Source organism: Erinaceus europaeus, chromosome 14, assembly GCF_950295315.1.
Source record: "Erinaceus europaeus chromosome 14, mEriEur2.1, whole genome shotgun sequence".
Lineage (NCBI taxonomy): Eukaryota > Metazoa > Chordata > Mammalia > Eulipotyphla > Erinaceidae > Erinaceus > Erinaceus europaeus.
Window position 1 is genome coordinate 9999026 of NC_080175.1, and position 13037 is coordinate 10012062.

Consider the following 13037-nt stretch of genomic DNA (forward strand, 5'->3'; position numbering starts at 1 on the left):
ACACACACACACACACACACACAACTTCTATCAGTGTTCTTATATCTTTGAATGCATTTTAATTTTTTATTTCTATTGATTAGATTTTTTAAAATAATTTTTATTAGTAATTTAATAATGATTGGTAAGATGTGGGATGAGAGGGGTACAATTCCATACAATTTTCACTACCAGAGTTCCTTATGCCATCCCCTCCATTAAAAGTTTCTTTGTTCTTTATCCCTCTGGGGTATGGACCAAAGATCTTTATGAGGTGCAGAAGGTAGGAGTTCTGGCTTCTATAATTGCTCCTCCACTGGACATGGGCATTGGCAGGTCAATCCATACTCCCAGCCTGTTTGTATCTTTCCCTAGTGGGGTAGGGCTCTGGAGAGGTGGGATTCCAGGACACACTGGTAGGTCATCTGCCCAGGAAAGTCAGATTGGCATCATGGTAGCAACTGCCACTTGGTGACTGAAAAGCATTCAGATATAAAGAAGAATAATTTGTTTAACAATGAAGAACCTAAAGGTAAAAGTGTAGCAGATTAATTTTGGAATCTTCAAGTTGGAAGGAGCTAGGCAGTCTATTTTAGGTACATACCAAGGGGTCCATGACTTTACTAATTTTATTTATTGATTTATTTAAGAAAGGAGACATTAACAAAACCGTAGGATAGGAGGGGTACAACTCCACACAATTCCCACCACCTGGTCTCCATATCCCATCCCCTTCCCCGATAGCTTTCCCATTCTCTATCCCTCTGGGAGTATGTACCCAGGGTCATTGTGGGTTGCAGAAGGTGGAAGATCTGGCTTCTGTAATTGCTTCCCCGCTAAACATAGGCATTGACTGCTTGATCCATACTCCCAGTCTGCCTCTCTCTTTCCCTAGTAAGGTGGGGCTCTGGGGAAGCAGAGCTCCAGGACACATTGGTGGGGTCATCAGTCCAGGGAAGTCTCGTCGGCATCATGCTGGCATCCGGAACCTGGTGGCTGAAAAAAGAGTTAACATACAAAGCCAAACAAACTGTTGAACAGTCATGGACCTAAAGTCTGGAATAGTGCAGATGAAGTGTTGGAGAGGTACTCTCTGCAGACTTTTGTGTACTTCTGCTTTCAGGTATATATTTTTATCTGGTTTATGGACACGTGTGAACATATGCTCTATCTAAGGGGACCTGATCTGTATCTAGGTTTGGGGACTTTATTGGGGAGTGGAACACCTGGAATGGAATTAGTGAATACTATGAAAGGAAAGGTCTCACCCAAGTGATGAAGCTGAAGGGTTGTCATTTCACACCGGAAGTCTCTGGACACAGTCTGAAGTGAAGCATGCTGGGGTGGCACTTGTTATGTTGATTAGGTTAGATTTAATATTGATTTACAAAATTATATGTCAACAGGGGTATAATTCCACACCATACCTACCACCAGAGCTCTGAATCCCCAATGGTTCCACTGCAAACCACTGAAGTTCTCCCAAGGTTGCAGACATGGGTGAACTATCATCTCTCCAGCTATCTGTCTAGATTTGTATGTAATTTCCCCCTTTTTGTTCCAGGTCCAGTTCCTTCTTAAATGCTTTTTACATTGTTAATGCCTTAGCTATTATTTCAGAGTGAAAAACATCAAAGACAGTCTCTGGATATGCTACCTCATACCATGTTTATCCACAATTATGTTTTTCAGCCTGATGGATAACACCCCCACCTCCCCCACCCGGATCTTCTGGCATTTCTAATAGTTGATGCAAGGTCCAGAAGGCATTTTAAGTTTCATTCTAGACTTCTCTGAAAATGAGAAGTTGACCTAGTTTTGATTGTGAAAATAAAGTAAGCTTTTAATGAACTATTTGCCAAAAGTGACTGTAACTAGCAGAGTTACAAAATGCCTGTTAAGTAAAACCTCTCACCTAGAGTCACAAGTTGGTTTCATTTGTTATATTAAGGTTCATTACCCGTTTTCACACATGTTCAGAATTTCATTTTACCACATTCTATATATGGCTGCATTATCTACTTTCTTGTTTTCTATACTAATTATCATTTACCTCAGGTAGAGGACTTTGTGAGGCTGAGAAATATGGCTTCCTTCTTAACCAAACGTGGGATTCTCCGGTGAGAACAAAAGGATAACAATCTGGCCGTTTCACATGAAGGCCTATGTGTGTTGTTTGCCTATTGAATTCTAAGGAGCCTTTCTCCCCAAACAAATGTCTCAAGATCAACAGTATTTGTCATCTGCCTCCTCGATGTGAGGCAGCAGGCATCATTTATGAACATTCTGCCTCTGTGAAGTTTCATCAAAGTAGAAGAGAGTTTCTCTAGAATATACAATATTCATCACATCCAAACACTTAAAACCCATTTGGTAATAAGTAAATTCATGACTGGCAAGGAATGTGATATCAAATTTGCATAAAGTATGTTCAAAGCTACATTAAGCAAAAGAATGACCGGGGAGACGTCTATCCCAATGGCTCTTTATTTTTTTATTTTTTTTTAATAGTGACTTCATAGTGATTGGCAAGACAGTGGTATAAGAGGGGTAAAATTCCACACAGTTCCCACCAGCAGAGTTCCATATCCCCTCCCCTCCATTGGAAGCTTGCCAATTCTTTATCCCTTTGGGAGTATGGACCAAACATCTTTATAGGGTGCTGAAGTTGGAAGGTCTGGCTTCTGTAATAGCTTCTAGGCTGGACATCAGCATTGGCAGGTAAATCCATACTCCTGTCTCTGTCTTGCCCTAGTGGGGTAGGGGTCCGGGGAGGTGGGGTTCTAGGATACATTGATGAGGTTGTCTGTCCAGGGAAGTCGGGTAGGCATCATGGTAGCATCTACAACTTGGTGGCTGAAAAAGCATTAAGATATAAAGCAGAACAAATTGCTTAATAGACAGAAGCCTAAAGGTAAAAGTTTAGCAGGTGAAATGTGGGGTCTTCATGTTGGAAGCAGCTAGGAAGTCTATTTTAGGTCTATTCCAAGAGGCCCATGACTTTACTAATTTTTGACTGAGCCCAACAACTAACATGCAGGTGGGCTAAAGGTATTGTCTGGGGAGATGGTCTCAGAGTTGAAGACAGGACTAGAAAGGTATATAAGGGCAGAGAGAAGTTCCCAAATATGGGAGAAGTATATAAATGTCAGTTACTATAAACCCCACTGATCTGACTTAGGGCCCATATCTATCCATATTCAGCACAGGAGCCTGTGTAACCTCTGCATCCCTGTGGGTCTGAGGTCACGTTCCATGGTCACTGCTAGGAACATTCTAGGCTGCACTCATTTCAGGACCAGTCTTCCTCGAGTGGCAGAGTATGCTGACCCAACCTCCCTCTGGAGAGTGGGGTAATTTCTACCACTGTTGTTCTCCTGGCTCTAAATTTTTAATGTATATTCAAAAGACTAGCAGTGCTTATGAAGTTTTCTGTGTTCTATGTGCAGAGTTCATGATTTGTCTGGTCTGGAATAGGGCCTGAGAACATGCATTCTAACAAATTCTAAAGTAGTATCAGTGATACACTGGAGACAAAACCTTATGAACCAGTGAGCTGCACGATTCATTTTTCCTCATCAAGTTGGAGTCAAAAGGCATCAGAGACATTTAGATGCTTGATGCACAAAAATCAAACTATGAAAACAAAGGCCATCATATTACCTGAAATGTGCATTTTATGTGCTTTATTATATTATTATACAGATTTTTTTTGCCTCTAGGGTTATTGCTGGGTCTTTGTGCCAGCAGGACAAATCCACTGCTCCTGGTAGCCATCTTTTCCATTTTTTATTGAATAGGACAGAGAGAAATTGAGAGGGGAGGGAAGATAGAGAGGAAGAGAGAAAGACACCTGCAGACCTGCTTCACTGCTTGTGAAGTGACACCCCCTGCAGGTGGGGAGCCCGGGGGCTCAAGCCTCGGGACCTTGCACTTCATACTATGTGCGCTTAATCTGGTGCACCGCTGCCCAGCCCATTACACACACTTAGTAGGTTTCAGATTTTCTAGAAATCTTTTATTCCAAATGGCAACATTTTAGTCCAGACTACCACACAGGGACATCTTACAGTCTAGAATAATAGAAGCAAACAACACACATCACACCATCATGGGCCCTTATACTTCTGTTACTCTGGACAGCATCTCAGTTGGCCGGGTGTGTACGGACAGCTATGTTGACAAGCTCAGAGGCAGTGATCACTTAGTGTTGTCTGCCAGACACTCTAAGTTTGCAAATGTGACTCCATCTTTGGAGTTCCACAGCTAGTTGTTTCATTAGCTGACTTGCATTGCTCCTGGGAGCTCATGAGTTCTTTCCTTATAGTGGAGTGAGGAGGAAGAAATCAAATAATGCATGGAGAAAGGCTGAAACCTATACCTAAACTCAGATGTTATCTTCTACCAAACCCTAAGCCACATTCCCATGAGGGGTGGTCTTTTATAGAAAGAGGGAATAAAGGGACCTGGGGAGGCACACATTTTTAAATGCACTTATTACTATGTGTAAAGACCTGGGTTTGAGCCCCTACTCCCAACCTGCTGGGAGACATTTCACAAGCATTGAAGCAGGTTTGCAAGCGTCTTTCTCTCCTATATACTTCTCTCCTCTTTCAATTCATCTCTGTTCCATCAAATAAAAGATAAAGGAAAATGGGGCGGGGGGGGGTGTCTCCAGAATTGATGGATTGGATTTGTAGTGCTGGCACAGAACGTTAGTGATAGCCCTGGTGGGAAAAAAGGAAAAAAAGGAAGGGAGGAAGAAGGGAAAGAAGAGAGGGAGGAAGGGAGGGAGGGAGGAAGGAAGGAAGGAAGGAAGGAAGGACAGAATGAAGGGAGGGAGGGGGGGAAATCCACAAATTTGTCAGAGAACATTTATCATATGGCACTTAGAAATTAGCCCTTACCCTCACTGTATAGCAGCAATGGTTGGGACTGTCCCACTCTCTGAAGGGCAACTGGGTCAACTTACTCTACCACTCAAAGAAGACTGGTCCTGAAATGAGTGCAGCCTAGAATATTCCCAGTTGTGGCCATAAACTGCGAGCTCAGACTGACAAAGACTCAGAGGTCACACAGGCTCCTGTGCTAAATATGAATATATATATGGGTTCTGGATCATATTGAAGGGGTAAAAAGTCAACGGAATTTATATACTTTCCTCCCCTTTAGAAGCCACAGTCTGCCCTAATCCCACTTTCTAGCCTTATTCTAAACTCATGACACCATCTTCTCAGACAGTATTTTTTGTCCACCTCGACGTTAGCTGTCAAGCTCAGGCAAAAATTACTTAAGTGTTGGACCCCTTGCAACTCAAGTAGAATAGACTTCCTGGCTTCTTTTCACATGAAGACTCCTAATGTTATCACTCTATTCCTACCTTTGGGTTCCTGCTTATTAAACGATTTGTCCTGGTTTCTATCTTTATTTTTTTTAAGGTGTGCGAATTATAAACTTTTATTTCAAAGAAGTGAGGTAGAAGGCGTGCAGAAACAGAATTAAGGTGCAGTGATGGCTCGTGTGACCATGTACAAGGGTGTGAAGAGAGCTGGCTGTCCGTGTGCTCTCTTCTCTTACATTCCCAACTCTAGTCTCACCTGGAGCCAACTTCCCACTGGTCTGTTGAGATTATCTGTCTTTTCTATTGGACTTTTTAAAAAAAATTTCTTTATTGGGGGATTAATGCTTTACAGTCGACAGTAAATAGTTTGTACATGCATAGTATTTCCCAGTTTTCAACATAACAATACAATCCCCACTAGGTCCTGCTCTGCCATCAAGTTCCAGGACCTGAACACTCCCCACCGCCCACCCACCCATCTTTTACTTTGGTGCAATACACCAACTCCAGTGCATGTTCTGCTGAGTGTTTTCTCTTCTTGTTTTTCAACTTCTGCCTATGAGTGAGATCATCCCATATTCATCCTTCTATTTCTGACATCTCACTTAACATGATTCCTTCAAGCTCCATCCAAGATGGGCTGAAAAAGATGAAATTACCAGTTTTAATAGCTGAGTAGTACTCCACTGTGTGTATAGATCACAATTTGTTCAGTCACTCACTCATCTGTTGTTTGTCCTTACCACCTTTCAGTCACTAAGTTGCAGACACTACTAGGATTCCATCCTTACTTCCCTGGGCAGATGACCTCACCAATGTTATCACCTCTCCAGAGTCCTACCCAACTAGAGAAAGACAGAAACAGGTTGGGGGTATGGATCGAACTGCCAGTGTCCATGTCCAGTGGAGAAGCAATTAAAGAAGCCAGACCTTCCACTTTATGCACCCAATACAGAATTTTGGTCCATACTCCCAGAGGGGTAAAGAATAGGGAAGCTTCCAAGATATGGAACTCTACTGGTGGGAATTGAACGGAATTGTACTGCTGTTATCTTACAGTCTTGTTAATCACTATTAAATCACTAATAAAAAAGTAGTCCTTAAGTGACTTTTCAGTCATTTTGATTTGCAAAATCAACACACTCTGACACTAACATTAACAGGGTACTGGAATTTACATCTGGTAACATCACACTATAATAATTATATATTAGTATTTTACATAAACCATATGTAGTATATATATTCATTGATACTAATATATACTTATATACATATAATATATATATACTGGCAAGAAAATTTGATTTCATGCTTCCCAGTATAACATTTGGTGACTTCCACAGTGAAGTGAGTTTTTAAGTCTTAGCTGCTGTATGTCAAATGAAAGGAATTCAAAGTATTTATTCAAAGACAAGTAAGACTCAAGTACAAATGCTCGTGTCACACTGTTTCCTTTGCAATAAGAAATTATGACAACCGAGTTAAGATTAAACACTTTAATCAACTGTAATAAATCAAGTCATCGAATATAGAAAAATTCTGACATGCATCAGATTACATAAACTATACAACTGTCACATTAGGCAATGCTTACACAGAGTTCTGAGTTTGTACCTGCAGAATGTATAGAAGTCACTAGAGCATTTTACTTAAGACACGTAATACTCTGCAGTTATAAAGAAAGCCTGTGCCATCCAAATACCTGCTGAATATACACACTTCTAGATCTGCAACATTTTTGTACCTCAAAATACAAGTCCCCAGGAGTTGAGATTAACAGGACCAATGTATCATTTGTTACAGACTGAAATTCCTCTGTAAGAATGAATGCTTTGACATAGAAAATAAGTGAAATAAGACGTCAACTTGAGTTTAACGCTTGAAGAGCTTCTACGCTTACTAAATACATCAGAAAACCCTTCATATGCAGATTAGTTAAGGTGTTACCTATTGCATATTAACTACTTGCAATGATTGCATCTGATTATTAAAGGTATACATCTGTGAGAATGGGGGCTCTCAGTGTCTGCTGACAGACCCTCCCACCTAGCGCCTCAACCCCACAGCATGGTGGTCTACACCTTCTTCTTCAATGAGGTCAAGTGAATGAGCATGCAGGAGACCCCACTTCACACACACACACACACACACACACACACACACACACACACACACACACACACACACACCTAGCATATCTGTGAGACATATGAATTCGCAGACATGAAAAAGTTTCCGATTCATCTTACAAATCCAAGGTAAACTTGTTTTTCCTAAAAACCTACAGAGGAAGAGAAAAGCTCTAGGATAAGGATCACTAGGTAGGCATATGCAGTTCTTTTTCTAAGATTCTCCTTGTTAAAGAATAAGCACTCTTATGGGGATAGGAGGTGGGGTCGGGGCTGGGGGTGAAGGTGGAGTGGTGAAGGAAGGATGTGAGGAAAGCAAGTCTGTCACTACTGAGCTGAGCTTCACTTCGGCTTTCAGTCACGAGCCCTTCCAACAGAAGGCAACATTATCACTGGAAAATGACAAGGGATCTTCACTTACTGCCAAAGCAAGGGGGTACAGTTATGCTTAATTTCTAAATGATTCCACTTTCGTGGGGGGATGACACAACTAGGCTCAATGGAGAAGAGAAAAACAGAAAGCAACGCTTTGTTAGGAATGATGGGTGACACATATTGTTTTATATACAATTCAAAGGTCTGACTGCAGCAGTCAAGGAACAAAACTTGAAATTTAAATGGCGGGGCGGTATGCTGAATACTTTCAAAGCTGAATTTTATTAGTGATTTGCTGTTGTTCACAAGAGACACCAAAACAGAGAGAAAGAGACCAGAGCACTGCACAGCCCAGGCTTATGCCAGGGCCCTCCACGCTGCAGTCTCAGGCAACTGCTACTGTGCTCTCTCCCTGGCGCCCTCAAAGCTCAGTTTTAGAACTGAGAATGGAACCTCGTCACAAAACAATACTGTTTCAAAACTAATAGAAATATTTCAGCCATGTGACAGAGATATGTTAGCTCAAGATAGGTATGATAAAAATACCGATTTAGTGACCGAAAAATAAAATCCATCTTGCTTTGGCAATGACGAAGTTCTGATGCAGGAGTCTCTCATTCTTTCTCTATCTGAATGAAAAACCAGCCTGCAGCATTGAAATTACACATGCGTGAGACACCAAGTCTACAAGTAAATAAATAAATAAGTACGATCTGTTTTCAAATTCTTACTTGTGGGAATATTATTGAGTATATTTTTTAAACATGAAAGAGAGTAAAATGTTTCTAAGCCTACGATACTGTGCACTGTTTAGTGAGGGTGTTTATTTCACTTCCATCTCTAAACTAACAGAATGCATCCCTACAATATGTAAAAGTTACATTCTGGAAAGTAAATAAAGGTGATCTTTCTGGGCTTTTTTTTTTTTTTTTTGACAAGGCTAGAAGATAAAACTACTCTGCGCATCTGCCACAAACACTGATATGCTTACTTGCAAATTAATCTTTACTTTTTATTTTTAGTTTATTAGACGTTTCTGAAAATAGGCGGTAAGTTTTTAGGCCATGAGTAAAAATTCATAAAGAGAACCTTTTGAGGCAGTGATAAGTGCAGATTCAATTCTCAATATAACTCTTATCTGAGATGCAAAGATAAAGACTATAATCTTTATGATGCAGATGAGTCTAATGCTTAAGTTTTTATCAAAGCAAACACTCTCCTAAAAAATGAATTTTGTCATGAAAAGAATAGCAGTATTTGGTCAGCAAAATAGCTCACTTGGTTAGTGTCCTGCTTTGCTATGCTTGCCACCCAGGTTTGAGTTTGTTCTCCCCTCCCTTGAAGCAAGTTTTACTAAAAGACTAGTAGTCTTTTACTTTATCTCTCTCTCTCTGCCTATCAAGAAGAGAACAGCCACACCTAAATCACATTTCTAAGTAATTTCTGTTCATAAAACACATCCCCATTATAAAACTGACACACTGGTTCATTCTATAAAGAGCCAAATTGGCTAAAGCATATTAAAATACCTGTAGATATCTGCTGTAATACTGAAAACAAATGTATTTTTGGTACGTTTTTAATATAAGAGTATAAATTATATTAACAACAGAAAAATTAGTATTTTATAACACTTAATAAGTGGCAATTTAAATGGCACCACATTAAAAAAATAGTATTTGCTGAGATCTCAAATGGGAAAATAAAATTCTACACTGGATTTTTTTGTAGGTTACTATAAAAATGCCTAAGAGGAGAGAAAACTTGGTAAAAGCTTTTTTTTTTTTTTTTTTCTCTCCAGATTAAAAATCTTTTCCATTGTTTTATTTGGGAAATTTCTTTTTCAAAATTTCAAAATGTGTATTTTCAGGCAAACTAAAGAGGATCTGAAAATACACGTAATGTAAGATTTTTGCATATAAGTTTACCCAAGTATTTTGGGATTCAAAATGTGACAGTGAGTAAAGCTTGCTTGCTTTATTTTAATGAAGTCTTAGTAGCACAGGTACTACACAAAAGAATGCAGTTCATTAAAAGATCTGAGGAGCCTATGGCTCCACATAGAGGCAAGTCTTACACTTAAATTCCGAAGATACACATTCAGTGTTTCACAGTATTTTTAAGGTTAAAAACAAGCAGCTAAGTTATTATTAACATTTTTATACCGCTGGTTTCCACTGTAAATTTCATATTCATTTTATACAAACACACAAAGATACTTCATGGAAATAATAAACACGCTGAGGGGAGAGGAGATTATTTCTTAAAGTAATTATCATCTTGTGATAAATGGATCCTCGATGAGTAGTGTATAATGTCATGCCAGGAGAGGTCTGTTCTGAAAACCGACTCCTTTAGTAAGTCGAATTTTGGTTCAAGATCAAAATGCAACCATCTGTTCTATTATTTATGTAACTTGAAACCAAGCCTAATTCTTCAGTCCTAGAATTTGTCCATTGCTTTGGGCTATCAGGCATCAGACAATCACCGACTCCTGTCCTGCCACCCCTCCTGCAAATTATCTTCAGATATCAACTCCTAATATTTCCCCTGCTAGTGAGTTAGAGGCATGCAGTGTCGCAACAAAACAAATTGCATTAGTTTATCTTCTGTGTGTAGCTTAAACAAAACTCCAGTGCTAAGAGCAAACAACAACAAAAAAAACAATTCAACAAATCATGCGGCTGAGAAGTTAGTGAAGTTTCCTAAAATGTGTGATTCTTTAAGAAGGGATTTTTGGAACATTATGTCCGGAGATATGTTCTGATGCTGGGATACATGTAGCAGCTCATTTTAAAACCAAGGTTCACACAGTCAAGAGCGATTTGAAGTGGCTTTTTTGTAATACATCGGTAGCAACAGCAGTGGTGATTTGCTTTGCATCTATAAAGCACGTACACCTTTCTTTTCAAATGAAGAAACCAGTACCCTCACTTTAAGAGGTAACCAGTAGTTCTTCAGTGTTCTAAAAACGCATGGATAGATGAGGGATATGCATGTCTTTCACATACAAAGAGACACGGGCATTTCTCCATGTACACATGGATATATGTAAAAGACGAACTGTTTAGTAGTGGTGTTGATGAGCATTATTCCTGCAGCGAAATATGTTTACAGACTGACTTCCAGAAACCAGCCACAGCAGGCAGCATTTCTGCTTCACGAGACATCTGTTCCTGAGAAGTAAGCCGTGAACTCCACAAGGTATTTCTAGGCTGGATGGCAGAGTAGCTAGCCAGCGCCAGCACCCACGTGAATCCAAAGGAACTGCTCATTTGCTAAGAACCTGGTCTATTTCCACTTGAAAAGTCCAAGTTACTTACTTGGTTCACTCCAAAGCTCACTCTTGAGAGTCCCTGCTAATGTTACCAGGTATCACACCTTCCACACTGAATGGGAATAGTAACGGAACCTGACGGTGTGGTCTCTTTCAGGAACACGTTTTTACTTCTCTCTCTCTCTCTCTTTCTCCTTTCTACCCCCCACCCCAAATGTAAGTGTGGAGCAAGCTGTTTATTAGCTGTTGGAGAATTTGCCGGCTTTCCTGGACGGTTCATATGGCACTCTGAGAATGCTGGGCGTCTCTTCCATGACCCTCACGAGAAGGTTGTCGATGTAGTCCTCGAGTTCCCGGATGTGGGTGTCTTTCCTCCTGAGAAGCTCTTTGTGCTTCACCAGCTCCTGCAGTACCTCCTCGTAGGTCAGGCTCCGGTACCCTGCAGTGGCATCAAAAGGGTTGCTGTCCTAGAATGGGAGAAAGACCACCATCACTCTTGTGGGCTGATTCAGGGACAAATGAAGAATTATTTTAAACTTTAACTCTTTGGTTTTGAAACCCTGTTGAAGTTTTTTGCTGACAAGAGGCTAGAGTCACGTGACAGTTGACAGAAGGAGGAAGGTTACAACTCTTAACAGATGCACTGTAGTAACAGAGTTCTAAGGCCTTCTTTTACATTGTGGACAGCATTGTAATACAAGAAATTAGGAAAACTAGGGCACCATACAATTTAAGATTTAATTAAGAGATAAAATGCTTTGTGACAAATATGAAAAAAAAAAAAAGATCTCTAAAAATTAGCTTGGAGGAACCTGAGGAAACTACCGGAAACGACACATTCGGACGCAAGCTTGTCCTCAGAGACCTGCCTCCATGGAACTGAGATTCAACATAAAATGCCTTTGGCTGGTTGCTGAAGATGGTTACAAGAAGCTGTAAAATCACATCCCTATGAAATACCGATGTGTCTAAAGAATTCGATGAATGATCGTCTTTGAAGAGAATCCATGGAGTAACTACTGTCTTCATTTGGAGACAAACAGATTTTTTTTCTCTCATGAGGAACTTGCCCACCTCCTCCTCCTCCTCCTCCTCCTCCTCCTCCTCTTCCTATATAATAACTACAGAATTTCTTTTCTCCCTTTGTGTCTTGGTTATCAAGAAGTTCAGTGTTCAATTACAATCACAATGACATCTATGTTAGTATACTGAACTTTCTCACATTTCACTTTTCTTATTTGAGTTATTTATCGCATTAGTAAAAATTCTTTTACACACAAAATAGAGCAGTAAACAAACAAACAAAGGCATTGATTTATTATATTACAAAGCAAAGCACCATGAAAGAAAAATACTTCCCCAGAATTTGATTTAGGGACTCCAACATCATATCCTATTTGTAGTGTCTAGTATTAAGTTTTTCACTATGTAGACTAGACTAATATAAAGTAACATACCTTTTGGTCCCTAGTTCTAACACCTAGCTCAAATATGAAGCAGCTTTCAATACTTTCTTTCAAAATATTGCCATTTGGCTTTCAGAAAAATAAACTTAAATGCTGAGGAAACTGGGTTTTCTCTTATGGACTCATGGTACCTCATCTATTCAGTGGAGGGTAAGACTGAAAACTAGAGAATGTAGAAAGAAAGGCCTTTATAAAAAGAACTTAAGAAACTAAATTTGTCTCTACTCATTTTCAGTGCCTACTATGACTTGCTAAGTGTCCGGGAAATCTCACGAGCAAAAGAAAAATTTAACTTTGCACCCTCCCCCTGCCTTGGCCACCTTGACTTTGCCAGCACAGGAGAAACATGCTAGAGTACAAGGCTGTTACTACACACGCCCTTCTCCAGAATAAAGGAGGAAATTCAGGACCCGGGCGCTTCTAGCCCCAACACCTCTCAGGTTTAGTGGAGGAGTCACAGCCTGCAC

The 13037-nt window shown here is 40.1% G+C and overlaps 1 protein-coding gene across 2 annotated transcripts in view; it reads right to left on the bottom strand.

The window, feature by feature from the left end:
• Window positions 1-6804: 6804 nt before the first annotated feature.
• The window catches only part of RAB11FIP2 (RAB11 family interacting protein 2), a 50805-nt gene continuing 44572 nt past the window's right edge, over window positions 6805-13037 (bottom strand). The window contains exon 5 of one of the 2 annotated variants that reach the window (XM_007518463.3): window positions 6805-11571. In XM_007518463.3, coding sequence (XP_007518525.1) covers window positions 11344-11571 — 228 coding nt within the window. In that variant the 3' untranslated portion in view covers window positions 6805-11343. The remainder of the gene's footprint in view (window positions 11572-13037) is intronic. The other variant, XM_060171213.1, reaches the window with a different exon arrangement.